The 20,521-nt window shown below is 40.1% G+C and overlaps 1 protein-coding gene and 1 pseudogene across 1 annotated transcript in view; both read left to right on the top strand.

Moving 5' to 3' along the window:
- Window positions 1–3,414: 3,414 nt before the first annotated feature.
- LOC127213584 (tubulin alpha-1C chain-like) lies at window positions 3,415–4,077 on the top strand (annotated as a pseudogene).
- A 9,150-nt stretch (window positions 4,078–13,227) lies between these two features.
- Window positions 13,228–20,521, top strand: part of Dthd1 (death domain containing 1) — a 59,578-nt gene continuing 52,284 nt past the window's right edge. Inside the window, exons 1-3 of the mRNA XM_051174015.1 lie at window positions 13,228–13,552; window positions 15,326–15,944; window positions 20,163–20,493. Of these exons, the coding sequence (XP_051029972.1) occupies window positions 13,279–13,552; window positions 15,326–15,944; window positions 20,163–20,493 (1,224 nt within the window). The 5' untranslated portion in view covers window positions 13,228–13,278. The remainder of the gene's footprint in view (window positions 13,553–15,325; window positions 15,945–20,162; window positions 20,494–20,521) is intronic.

Raw genomic sequence — 20,521 nt, 5'->3', positions numbered from 1 at the left:
TAAATATACACACATATTTAGTTGCACGGATTTTAATTTCTTTTTCTGGTGTATTGTACAACTGCTTGATGTGGTTACTGATGTTTTATCTGAAGCTTTATAAAGGGAATGCTCTACTTGTGGGGAAATTCATTGTGTCTGAACTTAAGATGTGTTAGAAAATTTTCTTTGACTTATGAACCTATTTCTTCTATCGTATCCCCAACACTCTTCCATCTCTTGCACTCTGTTGCTTATGCTTACATCTGCAGTTTCTGTTCATTTACCCAGCTATTCCATTTTCAGAATTCCCTCAGTTTGTGTTTTCTTTATCGCCTCTGTTTCAATTTTCAACTCTTAGACTTGATTGTTTCTCCGATTAAGGGATTTATTGATCCCCCCCCCCCAATTTCGTTTGTCTTTTCCTCCATTTCTTTAAGGAAAATTTTCATTTCTTCTTCAAGGGTCTCTATCATCTCCGTGATGTTATTTTTAAGATCCTTTCTTTCGCCTTCATTTGTGTTGGGCTGTTCAGGTCTTGCTGATATAGGATCGTTGGTTTCTGCTGGTACCACGAAGCTCTTTGTTTTGCAAAAAGTATTACTACAGTTTTCTACCCATCTCTTTCTCCACTGAGTATAGGAGTCCCTGTAGCTCTGGTGGTTGCTCTGTGGCTGTGGCTCTGGTGATCACTGTCCCTTCAGGTGGGTGCAGAGGTGTGGTGGTCGCTGGTGATGGTTGCCAGAATTGGTGTTTTTTCCTGGTCACTGGGGGTACTGTGCATGGGGGAAGTGAGTGGGGACTAGGGATAGAGAGCTGGGCTCTCCAGCCTGGATCTAAGAACACTCCCCTGCCTCTCCAGATGTGGGCAGAGGTTCCATGGTCACTCTTATGGTGTGTTATAAACTACATTGTATCTTGATGCTTATTATTTATAAAAGACATAGCCCCCAGACCTGTGAAGAAAAGGATATTTTATGTAACAGAAGCAATCATAGTACTTGCCTGAAGGCTTATGAGACATCCCAATAATTTGAGTTTCAACATCTGTCTCAAAAGGTATGCAGGTAATTATCTGATAATATTGGTTTTGCATTTCTGTATAGCCTCAAATAGCCAGAGGGTGAAAAGTGGAAAGAAAAGTCACATGGGCACTTAGCATACGCAAGAATAGAGATTCTAGTAGAATCTACAGATGGAACAGGTACGAGCAAGAAAATCCCTCTCAGTGTCTGACATGCTGTGAGTCAAAATGTGATAAGGATTTTGTTCAAACTCATATCCACAAAACCTTTTTTTGCACCAAGCGAACTGAATGATGCCTAACTAGCCGAGATTTGGGATCAAGCAGAAGAATATTGTCACAAAATAAGTTGGCAGATAACCTGGAGGCCTCTTCTCTCTTAAGTTTAAGAGGAGGCTGCCTCAAGCTATGGTTTCCGTGGAAACGGGATGTGCTTAGTACAAGCTGTAACATATGAGAAGGGACACAGTTCTTTCACAGTTCATTCAAGGTGGATGAATCCCAGGGTCCGGTGGGAGGTGGAGGCTGGTTTACTGTAGGAGTTTCATAGTAGCTTTATCTGTGGTTTCAACGCTTTTCCCATACCTTTGGGAGCTTTCCCACAGGTTGAAGCTTCTGGTGAGGATATATTGTTTATAGTCCACATCTGTTACTGTACTCAGCTGCCCTATCAATCAGTGTGCTCCATCATTTACTGTCCTTGCTTAATCTAGTGCAGGTATCGCTTCAAAACTCTAACGTGACTAATTTCCTTTTTCTTGAATGCCAATATTTTGGCTTCTTCTGTTCTTAAAAAAAAATGCAGTTTTAGTCACTCAAAACAGGAGGCTTGTTTTCTGTAAATGTATAAGTGTACACAGCCATTTCCTTAACTTTTGACAGCGGAAATTTGGTGATAAGCACCTGATTTCTCTGGGCTGGATGACTCTCAATAACCTTATCTCCCTCTTTGGGCCCTTAGGGGATGCCGATTAGAGTTGTTCTCACATGAGTTATAATCTCTGTCATTGTTCCAGATCTCACAGCTAAGCTGCAAGGGAGTTCTTACCATTGTCCTAACAAAGAGACTCTCATGTCAGGAGACTGAAGGGGCACACTCTAACACATGGAACTCATCAGTCTGATTCTGTGTTGTTTCTTTGTATATCATACAAAAGGGCATTGACATAGCTGTCCGGTCCAGTAGTAGCTCTATGTATCTGTCTTCAAGGTCATAGAAACATACTCTGTTTCTCTGGACAAAGATAAAGATTCCGGCTCTCGTTTTGAAATCCTCAATGGTAGTCCTATTTGGGAATATCTTCCCCATGGGATTCTCAGAAAAGTTTATCAGCTATTGGAGTGCATGCGCTTTACATTTCGGGCATTTCCCTTGATCTATATTCTTGTGTTTCACTCTGTAATTCCCTATGAATGCTGAGATTGTTTTTCAGACATTAAGTTTAGAATGTGTTATTTAAGTGAGAATGTGTGAAGTGCCACAGAGTATTTCAGAATACTTTTTTACCCCCTTTAAATATCAATTTTCTAGTGCCATTTTTTTTTAGTTAAGCCCATAACAGACTGGCAGCTGGGAAACCAGCATCAGACTGAACCAATCACCCTGGATGTGGGTGTCAGTTGGGGGTTTGGGCAGTTTATGGGGCCTCTGGCAGTGGAACCAGTATTTATCTCTAGTGCATGAAGGTGCTTTGAGAGACCATTCCCTAAGGAGAGATACTCTCTCATCCTAGACACACGGGGAGGGCCTAGGTTCTGTCCCATATGATGTGACAGACTTTGATGATCCCTCATGGAAGGCCTTACCCTCCCTGAGGAGTGGATGGCAGTGGGTGGGATGGAGGAGTGTTGGGGGGAATGGGAGGAGGGCAGGTATGTAAGATATGTAAGATAAGATTGTTTTGTTATAAGTAGTTTTTTCCCTGCCAGTCTGGTCCCAGCACTGCACCAGCTCCCAAATAAAACACAGAGATCTGTATTAGATATAAAGCTGTTGGTCAGCTCTGTCTTAAAAAATTAACCCATGTCTATTAATCTAAGTATTTCCATGAGGTCTTAGCTTACCGGAGAGAGGGGCCAGCGTTCTACTCTCTCTGTCCTCCATCTTGAATCTCCTCCCTACTACTTCCTCTCTCTTCCTTGTCTCCTAGTCCCGTCTATCTTGCTTTCCTATTGGTCAACAGTGCTTTAGTCTTTAACCAATAAGAGAAACATATTTACAGAATGACATCTCCCATCAGTTTTTAATTCAAATAAAAATTAATTAAAAATATCAATTTTCTTAATGAAAATACTGTGAATATATTAAATGCATCTTTTAAAAATCCAATAGCACTTTATTGTGGTGATATACTGTTTATGATCTAATAAAACTTGCCTCTGTCACCCTAGCAATTTAACTTGTAGCTGCCATGCATGAGTGCATCTTCATCCAAGTTAGCCAGTCTGGTGTCCAGATAGGCAATGCTTGCTGGGAGCTCTACTGCCCGGAACATAGCATCCAGCTTGACGACCATATGACAAGTGACATGACCATTGCAGGAGGAGATGACTCCTTCAACACCTTCTTCAATGAGACAGGGACTGGTGAGCATATGCCCCAGGCAATGTCTGTAGACCTGGAACTAACAGTTATTGGTGACGTTCACACTGGTACCTACCCCCAGCTCTTCCACCCTGAGCAACCCATCACAGGCAAGGAACATGCTGCCAATAGAGGCCATGGCCACTACACCGCTGTGAAAGAAAGAGATCATTGATGGTGTCTTGGACTAGCAAACTGGCCGTCCAGTGCACACGTCTTCAGAACTTCTTGCTTTTGCACAGCTTTGGCAGGGGAACTGACTCTGGCTTCACCTCCCTGCTCATGGAAGGGTTTCTCTGTTGATTATGGAAAGAAGACCAAGCTGGAGTTCTCCATCTACCCAGACCCCCAGGTTTCCACCACTGTAGTTGATGATCTAATAAACCCATTGAAGATCAGAGAAGCAAATCAGCTAAGGTATTTTACCTCTACCAGGGCCGAGGAGAATCTGACCTCAAAGTGGCTAGAGACTAATTGCCAGAATACTTGATACTGAATGATTTGTTCCTATTTTACATACTACTCTAGTGCTGGAATTAAAGGCCTGAGCTCTGTTTCTCTTTTAGACTGATTCACTCTCAGGTAGACCTGGGTGGCCTTGAACCCTCAGAGATCCATCTGCCTTTGTCTCTTGGAGTCCTGGGATTAAAGATGTGTGCTACTACTGCCCAGCTTCTATGGCTATGGCTACCTTTGCATTCTCGTCTTCAGGAATTCTGCATTAGATCACAAGCAATATATCACCACACTTTTCAACTCATTGGTTAGTAATTATCAATTATTTAGAATTTATTCTGTTGGACGATGTTAAACTGTGTCGTTTAAATTCAGAAGATTTGAACTCAATTGTGATTTTAAAAGTAGAGAAGCATAGGAGACAGTTTTCCACATGGGTGAACATAGTGATCCTCCTCAACATTAAAAATAAGAGTCCTAGAACTGAGTCCTCATACACACAGGTGTGCACACACACACACTGTCTTACTGACACACTCATGAACAAGCACATACACACAAACACACACACAAGACACATGCCAGTCTACACAAATGCATGAGCACACATGTGCATGTACAGTCATACCCATATGCACTGCACAGTCATGTTCACGTGCACACATCCACATGGACACACATATGTATGTATGAATATATGTAGATCTTAGTACCATCTGTCCCTCTCACAACAAAAATGAAACACGTCAGGAATTGTCTTTCAAAGATTAAGAAAGGCACTTCCTATACACAGGCACCATCTTGTGTGCCAGTCTGTAGAACTGAATGATATTTATGCCAATATTACTGAAAATCAGTTTAATCGTTTACTCACAAACACCTTGCTAATTCTCTGGGATTGGTTTTAGATATTGGAAGACTAAAAATCAGCTGAAGAAGACACATTGAACTATAGCCTTTAAACGTTTTCATACTCTCACATCTGAATGACACAGCTCTTACAAAGCTCACGATGCATTTCAGACTTTGCTTTTAAGATGAAATCATTGCAATTCAGGAATGAAAGTATGAAAATAAATGAAAATCTGAAGGCCTGAATTTCAAATGAGCCTCTTCGATCTTTTGAAGACAGCATCCAGGAATTAAAAAGCGACCTCTTCTTACGTGGTTAGATAATACTACAGAGAGTATTTCCAACCTCAGCTTCTGCTCCTATCTACTGACTAGACCTACTTAAACTGACTAACCTCATAATGAGCTCCAAAAATAAATGCACATTATAGAGGAGAGCTAAAGCCACCCACTATTTACAGAAAAATGACAGTGAGAGGACACTGTTCAGTCTGCGACCCAGATGACCCAGATCATATTTAATTCAATATGGGAATCTGGGATTACACTGGGGCTGTTATCTGGGTCTACCATTAAATGCAGATATCGTTACAAAGTACTATATTGTCTGTGTCCAAATAGTCACTTCTTCTGGAGAATAAAATTAATTCATTCTTGTTCTCATTTTCATTCTGAGGAGTCAGAAGAGGAATTATTTAAATTAAATGCAGTTTCCTTAGAATTTTTATAGCTAATTCAGAAATATGATGTGGGTGCATAAGTAGTCATGCTATTTCTAAACGTTCTAAAAAAAAAGAAAAGAAAAAGAAAAAATAACACAAAGAGTACTGTCTTGTGATAACACGTCACTGTGCAGACCTAACACCCAGGCTGACAGGTACCTGGGCAGGCATAACATAGAAGCCTCAGGAGCTGCCATTGCCTGTTCATTCTTTGAAGATTCAAATAATGTCTGTGAGGAATCGTGGGCCTGCCAAGATTCTAGTAATGGGTTTATGCAGGTGATTTTTGGCAGGTGATGCTAGTCTGCTAAGGAAAGAACAACATGGAAAGTGTGTTGGAATGGAAAAGTGACCAGAAAGGACACACCAATGCTGATAAGTCTGTGTGTGTTAAAAAAAAAAAAAAAAGTCTTGCCTAAGGTCAAAATGGCTCATTCTTCTCACATTGCTCCTCACTGAGATCTTCCTGAGCAAAGCAGCGAGAAAGGAATGGAGCAAGACGAAAACAAAGATTAACAGCATGCCCTTTTTTGATTTTGGATATAGCCAATAATTACATACAGATTACATAAGATAGTAGCTAACTGACCAAATATGTTATAACACCAGTATAACAAGGAATATATTGCAGCTCTGAGGAGCCTAAGATTTTCCATTCTCAATGAACTTTGTTTCTGTGAGACAAGGGTACTGAGGTATGTACAGCATGACTCTCCTGGTCGTGATGAACATGATGGGGTGTTGAGGTCATCCCAGTTCATTCAAACGGAGGTGAATACGTTCAAATATGTCTGCCAAGCATAGTATTGGGCACCCTGTTGCTTTCTTGTTCATTTCAAGACAGACTTTCATGATGGTGAGTGTGCACTTTATGCTTATGAACAAAGGCAATGTGAATGCTTATGTTGCAAAGGTAATCTTTAGGCAGTATGAGGAAATCTTGTGTCTATGTTTTGCAGTGTAAGATATCAGATTTGTGATCACAGCTCAGCTTTCAAGGGAGGGGTCTGAATAGGTCTAGGATTAAGGTTATTAGGGTGGCACAAATTAGGATGAAGAGAACTCTTATAGTAATAAAACCTAGAAGAAAACCAGAGGCAAAGATCCCCTGGAGGGGATGTGTGGTAGAATAAGCAAGTTCAAGTCAAAACATATGAAGTACTTTCTTCCTCTCTTCTGTAGAAAACATCCTTTATTCACTCATTTGTGGCTCTTATTTTTTTTTTCATGGATCTGTTGCTTCAACCTACAATCATGGCCCTGACAAACTTCAAGCCACAGGGAAACACTGAGGTAGCCAAGGATATTCACTGGGCACACCCTCGTGTGAAAACGTGTTTCAGAAAACTCTGGCAGAGAGGAGAGCTGTCTAGTCTTTAGTTCACATGCAAGCTACTTCCCTAGTTTCATGTGATAGGTCCATGACTGCATGAAAAGTCAGAATCTTTATAAACACAATGTCTCAACAGAGAAGTGTTGCAAGGCACTGGCATTCACTTTGGAGGACATAATACTACTGAGAAGGAAATTTGCCAATCAAATCACTGAACACTCAATTTCTCGTCAACTCAAGGGTAGCTTCTGACACACAGGCTAGAATAAACCATTTGCTTTTTGTTGTGATTGGGGAACTTGCCCAAGAACAATGAAGTTTCAATACTAAACATCTATATGTAAGAAGCCGTCTCAAAAATCACCCACAGGTATAACTGAATGGCAAACGTTCCTGAATTTGCTTAATGCAGTGATGAACACTCATGAATTCTCTTACTTAGGTACAAAGAAGTGAAAACACCTTTGTCGACATGTCTGCTACTGATCTCCAAATCTTATGATTTGGTTTGAACACTTTCTTTTATTTCTGTTCTTCATTAACACATACAGGACGACAAAATGGAATTACGTTTGGAATCTATCAACAAACTGTCCCATTACCGTTTCTTTTGGCATGAGTTATCTGTTGTTTTTAAAACCGCCAACAAGGAGTCAGTCACCTTCAAAAATCTTAGCATATAATTTTAGGAACAGTATAAGAAAATTGTGACGTCTATGAAATACCTCAAAGTATTTGCTGGCATTCCTTACATTAAAAGATTTTTTTGTTTGTTTGTTTTGCTTTTAAAATGGACAAAAAAAGAGTAGGTGGGATGTTTATGAGACTTTTGTCCGAGTCACCAAACACGTGCCCGGAACCCTATTCAGATGAAGTTGTTGACTCCAGGTCCCATCCAGGTGGAGCTTACTCCGCCTCTGGAAGTCTTGCCCAGCCAATTATATGTTTCCTCACTATTAAACTGCATTCTAAGCATTTTCAGATGACAATTTTCTTTTCTTTATGAAGTCACCACCAGTCTATGCCCACCCCTCTGAAGTGATTCTACGGATCCGATATATTATGTCAACTTTAATACATTGCCGAGAGATTTGTAGGGACGATGGCACTTGCATCAAGCTCTTCTATGTGTACATACACCTTATGCTGAGGGAATATAGCTGCATTGTTTTAAGAGTCATAAGTATAATAATTCTAAAGAAAAACAATAGGTCACTCTACCCTGTGTCCCCTCTGCCCCCAAATTCCCAAACATTTATCGATGTCTTCCAACCAAAGACTACCATGAATGGCTGAAATTGATCCAGTAGGACTACCCAAATCTATGTTTCGGTGAGGGGAGATCTGCCATGGAGCACTGTGTTTTGTTTGGATGCTTTGGAGACTATATTGCATTCTGTATTTAAATGGTATGTAAAATTAGGGAAGTTTTTTTGTTTTTGTTTTTACTGGATATATCAGTATCTCAATACTTTTTTTTTTTTCGGATGGCGGTGCTGAGAATGGAACTCAAGGTCTTATGCAAGCTAGATAAGTATCGACAAATGTTTTATTTAAGTAAGTAATTTTTTTCTTATTTTAATATTGATCCCAGTTCCCTCAGTCCCTCCCTCCCTCCCATGCCTCCCGACTACCCTCTCATCCCATACCCCCTCCACACTCCACAGGGAGGGTGGTGCCTTCCAGGAGGGGTCAACAAAATATGTCAAGTCATTTGAAGTAGGGACTAGGACCTCTCTCCTGTCTCTAGGTTAAGGGAGTATTCCTCCATGGGGAATGTGCTCCCAAAGTCCTTTTGTGCACCAGGAATACATCCTGGCTCCACTGTCTGAGGTCCCTTAGACTGCCCAGGCCTCCTAACTGAGACTCATGTTCAGGGGGTCTGGGTTGGTTCAATGCCCAGTCTGGGGGCCCATTAGCTCCTCCTTGTTCAGGTCAGCTGTCTCTATGGGTTTCTGTAGCCTGGTCTTGTCCTCCCTCTCTGCATCTGGATTCCAGTTCTGCTCAGTGTTTAGTTGTGGGTGTCTGCTTCTGTTGCCATCAGCTACTAGATGAAGGCTCTGTGAAGTGGACAAGTTAGTCATCAATCTCATTATCAGGGAAGGGCATTTATGATAGCCTTTCCACTGTTGCTCAAATTGTTAGTTGGGGTCAGACTTTGACTACTGACTACTGAACTACATGCCCTGCCCTCACCAAATCCCTAGGAAGAGCAGACCTCGAGACTGAAGAGCTACTTTCCCTCTGAGGTTCATGCTCATGCTCTGGAGTACTTGGCCGTTTTTAAGTGCTGGGACTCTGTGAGCATCTCTGGTGAACGCCAGCTGCTTTTTCACCATTATGTTCCAGAGTTTCAGTTGGCCTGTATTGTTACACAGTCTGCTACTTTCAACCTTCTTGGCCCTCGTTGACCTCTGTCTTCCATCACGCTTCCTTTTTTTTTTTTTTTTTTTTTTTTTTTTTTTTATCTAGTGGAATTTATATATTAACTTTTTCTTTTTCCGAGGATTTGAGGGAAGAGTGAAAAAGGAGGAACATCAAATCTAGTTCTGAAACAAGAAGTGTTGGCTTTGAATTTTACAATCTGATTTATTTATTTACTTACTTACTTTATTCTTCTATTTATTGTAGCATGCACAATAATGGGATTCCTCATGTAGCTCTCATATCGTCATACGTAGGTCATTGCATTTAGTCTCGTTCAGTCCCCTCCCCCTTCATCGTGTGATCTTTTGAAACATTTTAAGAAATGAATGAACACATTTGTGATATTTACATTAAGTTATATTTGGAGTTCTTCTGCTGGCATCTGAACTATGCAGCACCAGCCGTCATGACTTCTATGAAAACAGGGTACCAAAACATTAAGCAGTTTATTGTTCTCATCCCATTTTGAATCAAAAATTTATGCAACTATCGTAGTTTTACTTCTTTACAGAAATTACAAGTAACTACCCCACTCCCCTGTTTTACTATCTGATTGGATACTTTCAAGGATGGTCATCTCTTTAACCATATGATATTTTATATGAACTCAAGACCATGTGTTAATTTGTCTCATGGTGGTGACGTACAGGATGCTTAGTAGGAAGCTGAAAGCAGTCTGAATGAGCCTCAGCAGCGATGGGTCTAAGGTAGTGTGTAAACCATCCAGACGAACTTTTGCAGTTGGTTTCTTTGGGTGTCTCTGCTGTTAATGTCAGTTTTTCTTGTGGTCAGTGACATCGGTTAATTGAAAACAAAATGCAGGAACACGCAGATGCCTGTTTTAACAAGTGCATGCAGTGTGGCCCAGGGCAGGCTTTAGTTTGCAAACATTGCCTCCTATTCTTTAGAAGCTTGACAGAAAACAAGTATAGACTTGAAATGAGCCAGTAGTGTTAGAGGGAAGGTTTAGGGTGTTCCTTCTTATCCTGACAGAGAGGTTTTCCCACACATGCATAAGGAAATAAGTGTAAATGGGTCTAGTGACCTCAAACTTAGTATCGTTTTGTTCAGTATTTAAAATATGCATGGTATAAGTTCTTCTTCGTTGTCTTCTACCCATAGGAATTCATTTACCATCTATTTATAGAAAATGCTCAAACATTTGTCAGTCCTCTACGTGCAATATTTCTAACAGAGTCTCAATGATTTTTTTTTTCCTGAGTTAACTTGAAAGCTACAAATCTAAAATCAATCAAATTACGTCCCACCAAACCTGTAGCCCCTCCTATAATTCTTAACACATTTACCTACTAGGAGGTGCCCTAGTGAAATGGCTTAGCTATATTCCATTACCAACAACTGTTCTTTTATCAGTGACCAATAAACAGATATATACACAGTTTCTTTCAGTCTCTCCTATGGTTTGGTAAATTCTAGGTGCTCTGCAAATCCAATCTGCTTTCGAGATGTCCACTTTTGTTGCTTGCCCTGATATAGTTGCTTCAATGTAGACCCTCAAGCCTCCCAACAATTAAATCTAGGACATAGTCGCCATAGGCAATATGCAGCACAGATTTGAAAACAAAAAAGAATGTGAAAACATTTTAATGTAATCTTTTATATTGATATAGATTAAAATATCAAAAAAAACCCCCCACGGTTTCACTGGAAAAATAAGACTCACTTTGTAATTTTTAAAAATGAAAATATGAATGATGACATCATTCCCCAGGTCTCCTCCGTTCACTTCCCCCTCGCCCCACCATGTGTTCCCCCTCTTCCCCAATTATTGTCATTCTTGTGTGTGTGTGCTTGCGTATGTGTGTGTGCACACATATGAACACATAGATATATAAATACAACTTCCTGCGTGCATTTAGTGTCGCATATATGTGTGTATATATATACATATATATATATATATATATGTATATATATTTCAGTGTTGACCATTTGGTATTGGATGGCCAGTGAGGGGCTCATCCTTGTGGGTGACAATTTATCCCTCTCTCAGCATTTAATAGTTACCTAAAAAGGAATACAACCTGGAGCCCCCCAGATCTTCTGTATTCTTTCGCTTGTCCTTTGGAATCTATGAACTGATGAGGGATGCCCTTCTGTGTGCCACAAGTATGTGTTGCTTTTTGAATTGGTTGATGATTAAAGCTGTTTGGGCCCACGACAGGGAAGAATATAGCTAGGCAGGAAATCCAAACAGAGAAAGAGAAAGAAAGAAGGCAGACTCAGGGAGATGAGAGGCACTGCCGGAGGAATAAGATGTTAGAAGGTTACCAGTAAGGCATTACCACATGGTGATACACAGCTTATTAAAAATGGGTTAGTTTAAAAGAGAGAGCTAGCCAGTAATAAGCCTGAGTCACTGGCAGAACAATTATAAGCAGCTGTGGTGAACCTGGAGCAGCAGAGAGACCAGTCCAGGAAAACCAGCTGGACAGAGAAAAAACACTCAGCTACAATGAACCAGGGCAGTGTGTGCAGACTACAAGTCTGTGCTTTCTTTCTTCCTTCTTTATTCCCTGGAAATGTTTCCTCCAATGGTTTAAATATCCCGAGTGAAGACTGAAAAACCTCAATGCTGAAGGTGAAATAATGCTGCCTGCAGGAGGAAAACATTCTATTCCCCTTTGGAAAGATGTTATTTCCTTCTGTGTCCTCTAGGGAACATGAGCTGTTTGTAAACTCAGAACCCCCTCATCCTTTCCTGTTCATTCCCTTTTCTCAGACAAAGGGGAGTTGGAGGAGAGGAAGCAGTCTGCTCTCCAGTGCACCTCAGCCTCCCCTCATGCCAAACTTTGCATTGCAACAAGGCCATGTGTATAATATGCCCACTGGACAGGCAGCGTGGTGAGGACATGCTACATCTGAATTTTAATTACAGAGCTGGTAAATGCTCCTTGTTAGCCCGGAGGAAGCCACTCTTCAAGTTTTCTTTCTTTTTGTAAAGAAGTGCTTGACACAATTAGAGAGAAATTACCAAAGGGCAGAGCTGAGACCAAGTTTCTATCACAATCTTGATGTACACTTACCCATAAGAAAGTAGTAATTATACTTACTAAACAGTGGTATTTAGGCTATGCTCCAGCTAAGGGGTGGTTTTTCTCTGAACTCTTAACTGTGGTTGTTTGTGACTGTGTTTCACTATGGACCTCTGACTGGTCTTGAAATAGAATCATTTATCATGCCCCTTATTCCCAAATTAGAGTAGTGAGACAACATGCCTGGACCAATTTTTAACTCTTTACCTTTAAATCTTAGCTTATTATTTTCCTTGAATGTAAGTACAAAAGACCCCATATGTAACTATATCCAATTCCAACAAGTTATAATTTAATAACAATCTTATTTATCTAAACCTTATTTTTAGACTCCCCCCCCCAAATTATTTTTAAAGCAAACCGTACTTTTCACTAATCTGTATTTTAAAGTTATACACAGGAATTTTAATAGCAATACTGTAATAAAAGAGAAAACAAAAAGCAACAGTTTGATTAATGAAGCTCATCTTTTACTTGGCACACATATTTTGCCACAGCAAAAAATTAAAGAGCGTGTGAGGTTTTCATAGCATGTTGAATTTGTAAAGTTTACATGGGCATTATGATTATGCAGGCTAACTCCATCCAAGTGATTAATCTATTGTGTACACAGCACAGAGGCACTAGGGTGCAGGAACGCCCCTCTTCTGGTCACCTGGAAACTTTTCATTTGTCAACAACAACTGGAATAAACTCTGGGTTGAAGAACAAGGTTAAGGCTAGCTGCCTTGGATCATCTCTGAGATTTTAGGACGAAAAACCATTGCCAAGTCTGAATGTGCTAAATTAGGCTTTCTTGGCAGGGAATACATATATCATTTTTATTTTTTGAAGCTTAGAAAGAAATGGATACAGAAGACATGGGTTTAGGTAAATTAGGCCAAATATTAAAACGGATTTGGAGGCAAAGCCAAATGTTGAAGCAGGCACTGGTGGGTGATAATCTCTGTGAGATGGCTGGTGGTGGGGCCACTTGGATAGCCACAGTGATCTTTCTGGGCCAAGGGCTCAATGAAGCCCTTCATCAACTTCTGGAACACACTGCAGGCACCTTTCAGTCCACCTGCCAGCAGCTGTATATGCTACTTGACAAGGATAATCAATGTGTCTGGAGACGAGGCAAGTAGTCTGTTTTGTTTCTTGGGTGTTAATACTTCCGTTTCAAATGCTCATCTGGTCAGTATTTAAGAGGGGACAATGTACAAAAAATACAATGAAGGTAGATCTGTTTACAATGGACTGTCGTTACGGTAGAGAATGCAGGAGAAGACAACATTTCGCTGGTTCAGGCTCTCCTTCTGTTGGGACAAAGATAGAGTATTTCGGGCTTCTCTGGTAGCCAGGCTCATATCTTAAGGAAGGGAACTTAACTTAGAGTGAGCTCTGCCGGGAAATACATGGTATTTAAACCGACACCTAAACAAGGAACTGGAGCCATGCAACTGGAAATTCAGGTGCCCGGTCTGTTATTTGCAAGACCCGAGTAGTGCGGGCGCCAAAGCACAGGGCTAATTAAAAAAGAACGGGCAGTTTTTCTAAATTGGAGTAGCGTGTTCTAACTTCACAGTCATTTGAACCTAGTCCTATTAATTACAAAAACACTGGAAAGACTGGATGAGCTAGAAGAAACTGGATCCCTAGACACTAAAGACAGGATGTAAATTCTAGGGAATATGACCAGGTGTGTGTGTGTGTGTGTGTGTGTGTGTGTGTGTGTGTGTGTGTGTCAAGGTAAGTATGGAGAATGCAGTATCTAAAGGATGGAGTCTTAATAGCAATGTTTTCAAAATATCATCTGGGTGGCATTGTGAAATCCAGCTCTCAGATATGTAATGTCAAGGTGAGCAGATGGACCTCATCAGTGAGGAATGCAGAGCAGACAGCACTAAGGAGTTCAATCTGGAGTACAAATGGTGACCAACAGAGAATCTGTCCCAAAGCTGTGTGACCCCAGAACCATTAGCAGGAGCTCACGAGTAGCCAGTCTCTGGAGGGATTGAACACAGTCCTGGACAACAAGCCAAGGCAAGTAGTCCGCAACCGAAAAGGAGGAGTTCAAAATAAGCATGGCATCTCAGACATAAGACAAAGAGTAAGTTGTCGGGACTACAGTGCAAAGGCAAGCCCAGACTAGTGAAAGAAAGGCTGATTTGGTGACAGGTGTGGACTTTGGTGCCAGACTCCTAGCTCAGTGCTGTTGTGAGTATAGAAAGGTTCAGCCTGAATGAATCTCCAGAAGTGAGATGCACAGATGGAAGCTTGGGGATGGAATCAGGGTGGTGTCTGTCAGAAATGGATTGACTCAGATATTGATGATGTTTAGCCTTAGAGTAAAGCAATTTGTTTTAGTTTGTTTGTCATTGATTAGCCACTGCAAGATCCAGTAAGAATGACATGATCAAAGTTACTCTTTGAGAGAACATTTTGACAGATTTTAATGATCACGTGTTCAGTAGAGGAGGACTGGATTTCACACCAAATACAGCATCTGTGCCATTGTAAACAACACAGCTGTTCCATTTCTGCTATGGACCTGTCCTGGGGTGTTCAGATAATTTTATGTCTGATATTTGAAATGGAAAATTGGTATAGCATAGTATCTTCCAGGGCAAAGGAGCAACTGTCAAATATAGCCAATGATTGAGGAGTTGTTGCCTTCATCCTTAATTGGGAGAAAGATCCTCACATTTTTTTTTCTATAAAGTCTAAAGCATACTCAGGAGGAAAAAGGGTCAGTTTTAATTCTTGGCTACTATGTTAAAAGCAGAGATTTCTTTCCTTCTAACTATATAAGTGTTAAAAGCTGGCAAACTGTGCAAATACTCCTTTCGTCTGTGCAGAATCATAATTTGACTTAGTCTTCACTTCTTCTTTGTGTGTGTACATGTGCAGAAATCATTGCTTTCGCAGACTGCCTCATGAAAGTGAATGAACACTTGGGGAACACTACTATGCTCCTAAGGAAAGAAGAGAAGGAGATGTGTAATTTATGCAGCACGCATGAGGGCCGTACTCCACAGCACACAATATCGGCCATTCAAGACACCAAAGCAACAGACATTGCTCCAAGCAGGGAACTAAATGTCATGGAAACAGCCACTGTTTCTTCTTCTACAAATGCAGGGGAAAGGCATTACACAAACCAGGTCCAGTTAAAGGAAAATGAGACACAGATATGCTCTGAATTAGGGGAGGAAGAAAACAATGCATCATTGAGTGGAAATGCAGCAGGGCAAGAGGCATCACAGAGCACAGTGTTCCCAGATAACGCACAGAATGAAGATGAAAAACAAACAGGACACATGACCGCTGAGAACACACATGGCAACAAGGAAGACATTCATGATGTAGTCCAGGCAACAGCAAGGGAAACTCCTCGAGAGATCTCAGAAAGCCTCAGAGAAGAGATTACCACATCCCCAACAGCATGGGATGTCTCCAGTCAGGACATGAACCGTCTTCACCATGAGTCAGAGAGTCTAAAACAGAGGAATAACACGATGGAAAGGGAGTAAGTAAAGGCACCGTGAGAAGTGTTTACATACGTACACTGCTACGTGCATCTCCATACTCATTAAATGTCTTACTCCCTCTGCTATGATAAACTACCATAAACCAGTTTGTTTCCAGTGTGGGGTGCGGGGAGGTAAATCTCTTACAGTTCTAGAGTTAGAGAGACAAGGCACAGGAGATTCAGTGTCTACCGAAAGAATACTGATTCATAGGCGGGACCTTCTTGTTGCATTCTAGGATGGTGTAAAGGGCACACCAACTCCAAGGCCCTTTATTAATGACACTAATCTCAACTTAGAGGACTGTGTTATGATCTAATAAGGTTCCACAAAGGCCCTGTGTCCTAACACAGTCACCAATAGGATAAATTCTCAACGTATGATGTGAAGGAATATACAATGAAGTTTTCTGTGTCATGTCTCCAAAAGTTACTGTGAATCAGTGATTCAGGTGAAAATCGACCCACACAAATTTATATGCCTGCTGTCACTCTGCTCTTCGTAGTTTTAGGAAATATTAATATTAAGTAGTATTCTAGAGTGTTTACAACAGAACACTTTTCTAAAAAACAAGGTTAAATTTTGAATAAAAAAGAGATTCCAGAATATTAAAAAAAATTTTAAAAAATACAATTTACAGACATGATTTTGTAAATAATAAATTCATATATGTGACAGCTGCAAGATAATTGTCATCAGTCTTTAAGCTTTGACTTTAGGACTCCAGGGAACTTGTGGGTAGGCTTCTCAGTGTTCTTATAGGTAAAAGTACTCCCACCTACTTAAGTCAGAAAACTATCACGAGTTATTTTTATCAGATTGTCTAAAAGCCTATGGGATAAAAATGGCAGAAAGCTTGATGCATTTTACAACCTATCTCCATATTCCCACACCGGAAGGTTGCAATACTGCTTGATTTGTTTAAATTGATAGTTTCTCACCATATTTTCCCATGTAAACACAGCATCTTCTTCAGCAATATGTTGCAGTGGAGAAAACATTTAGGGAGTTAAACAAAATTGATTTTTATATGCCCTCTTATTATCAGCCAGATTGTTTTGACCCTGGGCAACTTACCTCGTGTTTTCTTCTTGCTTGTGTGTTTGCTTTTGGTCTCAATGTCTCACTTATGAGAGTACTATCTCCTTGGGTCGTGTGATCTCAAACGAGACAGTCAATGAGGGACCTAGTGTTGGGCTACTCTGCCATTGTTCACACTAAACTAAATGTTAGTGTGCTATTTGATGTCACGCCCAGCAAACTTTCACTGCCTACCCCTCCTCACGGCTGTTCCTCACCTGTAACCATCTCTGCATAACGTGGTGCTGATGCTCTACGGTGTAGACTCACAACACCGTTCCCAGGAAAACATCACCGAGTATGTGCTCTTTGGTAAGTACTTTGCTTACATTGATCATGGGACTCTATAAACAAATGGGGGGGGGACAAAAAAGAAAAGAAAGCAATGTATTTGCAGCAAAGAGAACTTAATGAATTCTGTAGATGGATCTCAATGCTTGGAAGGCCTCCAAGGTTTGCAAGCATTACCTACCGCCTCTGACAAACAACCTCTGAAGCTGTCAGTATGTGGTTTTGCATTTCATTTGAGAAAAACATCGACACTTCATATCCTCCCATTCAAAACTGACTCAAAACAGCAGCTAGTGACTCACTGCCTGCATCACTCACTCCTCCAACACCTCCTTTAGGTGTTCCCTGGTTAGCGACTTCCTTTGTGGAGTGAAACCAATTGTGCTTGGCTTGCATATTTACTAAGGTGACTCTTCATTGCAGTTCCCCAGGCTAAGAAGCTATCAAACCACATAAAAGAATATATAATAAATAAAGCCTTGCTTAGGATCCTTTTTGGTTCCTCAACGTTTAGTTTCTCAGAAGCCCCATCTTTTTTTTGGGGGGGGAAGCTACACTAATGTGTACATAAAGTGTGTGGGGGGAAATAAATCAGTATAATCTATTTAATAACAAGAAAAGTAATATTTGATTAGGACTATGAAGAGTGGATACATTTACACATCACTTTTACACTCTATCTGTCATTTGGGAACGATACCTTGTGGATTGAGATGGTTTCCAGGACACCCAAAGAGAACAACATTCTTGAACTTATATGAAGCTAGTTCACTGAATCTTTTGCTGAATAATGTTACTTTTTCTGAGTTATCATTATCTCTATAAACAAAAACATTAAGCAGCTCAGTATGCCTCTTTTTAAGTTCAAGATTGCATACATAATAAAGAACCTCTGTCAGTTAAATGTATTTTATACATTCCTTTATGAAATTATTTATATCACAGTAAACTTCAAATTACATTAACAGCAAATGAAAAACAGCTAACAGTTTGCTAACACATAACTGAGAAAATAATGCTGCGTTATACTTTGATCCAGTTTTCCCTGTTGTGAAATAAATGCCATCAACAGAATCTCAAGTTGATGGGTTTAATATAGAGACTAAATCATTATTGAACATGGAGTTTATTCAGATTTGCTACTATTAAAGAGGTTTAAATATTATATCTCATTAAAACTTCCCAAGATCACAGATTAGATATTAGTTTCAAGTTGTAATGGATGGAATAATCATTACTTAGGGAAGGTTTGAGAAAGGCATGTCAATATTTGAGAACTTTTACTTCCACACTAAAGCTGCATGTAGTCAACTGTTAGTTCTAAAACTGAACATCTATGAGATGTATAGCAAATTAAACATCTAAGTCTCATTTCCCCTATCTGTAAAATAGTAAAGATAGTAGTATTTGTCACAGAAGCTTTAAAAATTAAGTGAAAATATAGGGCTAAAACCTGACCTACAGAATGTGTTAAGCTGTTGACTACTTTGAGAGATTGTGATGTTTATGGACAAAAAAATAGGAAATGTCTGCTCTCAAATCTGAATTCCAGTATATAAAGCTCTAAAAATATTTGCAAAGATGATGTTGAGAAAAAATAAAATAGTTAAAACAAACTTTTAAAATGATGATCTGATGATTAGAAGTGTTCCATTCCTATTTAATAGAATTAGTGTAAAAATCTTAAATAATCATTACTATGTGATCTAATGTACTTGGACAATCTCTGTGTTTCATATTTATCACTTCCTCTCGAGGCCAGTTGGAGTATAAAGACCCCTGGCAGGCAGGAAGACAGATAGTCAAACAAATAAGAGGTTTTAGGTAGATTAATGTACTTTATGCTTAAAAATTTAAGATGACCAACTTGCTCTTTCTTCTTCCTCTCCAAACAAAGGGCTTGGTGACCCTTTTCCCTGAAGAAGGAGCTGTTCAAAACTTTCAAGTCTTCCAGGGCAGGTGGGGAGTCAGGAGTGAGTACCTGTGGAAGGAAAAAGCAATTAGCTTTTCTTCTTTGACTGGATTATTCCAGTCCTGCAAAGGCCCAAACTAGCCACTTCTGAGGAAGCAAAGGGGGGCACCCCACCCCTAATCGTATGAAGAGTCTGAATAACCTTTGCACTGTTTTTATCTTCTGTCTCTCTATAGTTTTCTCCTCTATGTTTCTCTGTCTTTGTCTCTGTCTTTATTTCTGTCTGTCTGTCTGCCTCTGTGTATGCATGTGTGTGTGTGTGTGTGGCGGGGAGGGCGCTGTGTGCTCATGCACACACACGAGTACTTTTGCTTTCAACAAAGACTGGACAAATGCTGGGACTTTCCGTTTTTTCTGACTTTTCACTTTTAAAGCATCAGAAAAGTAAAAAAAAAAGAAATCTATTCTTGCACCCTGGTGGACCTCACCACACGAGCATCACTGTCCTCAAGGTTATGCAAACTATGAACTTACTTAAAAACATCAATAGTTTTTGAATTTTACCATAGGGTGGACAACAGTGAGTAATAAATCAATGACTTTGATGATAATATTAGACAAAAACAATTATAGCTTATGTACTTAGCTTATATAATTACTGTAGTGTAGGCAACTTCCTTACAATGAGAAGACATAGCTCTTTATAATCACTGTAGAATAACACTTTTAACTGAAAAGCTTTCCCTGTGAAGCTGATATAATTTCACCCCATATTTTACAGGAAATTGTGGTATACAGTTTTGATGAAAGAGTTAATAAGTGGGAGAGCTAAAGTTCACAAAAGCAACCTGCCTCACACTTTATGACCCGCGCTTGTCTATAAAGTACATGGATAGTATGTTGGGAAATGAAGCCCACTCTTGCTTTCCCACAGGTATCTTGATGTGCTGAGTGATGGGACTGACCCTCAAGTGTTTTGTTACATCACAGCCCCACCACACGTCCTGCAACGGTTACGTTGTCGGGTAGTTAACAGCATGAGCTCTTTTATAGTGAGCGATAGTGAAGAGTTGGTCAGCAATGTCTTCACCGTTGAATGTTCAGATGAAGAAGAGAAAATTCCATTCCCAATAGGCATTGCAATTCCATTCAAGGCAAGCTACAAGGGAAATTACAGAGACTTCATGGTGAAAATGTCTGACACAGACTTTGGGTCGAGCTACCTAACCCCAAATTCACTTGAAGGAATGAGGGGAAGTTATAAGGTCAGTAGAGCCTGAGCTGCAACTGTAT

The sequence above is a fragment of the Phodopus roborovskii genome, unplaced genomic scaffold (genome assembly GCF_943737965.1).
Source record: "Phodopus roborovskii unplaced genomic scaffold, PHOROB, whole genome shotgun sequence".
NCBI classification, from domain to species: Eukaryota; Metazoa; Chordata; class Mammalia; order Rodentia; family Cricetidae; genus Phodopus; species Phodopus roborovskii.
Note: the sequence above shows the minus strand (reverse complement) of the source record. Positions and strands in the feature narration are given on the sequence as shown.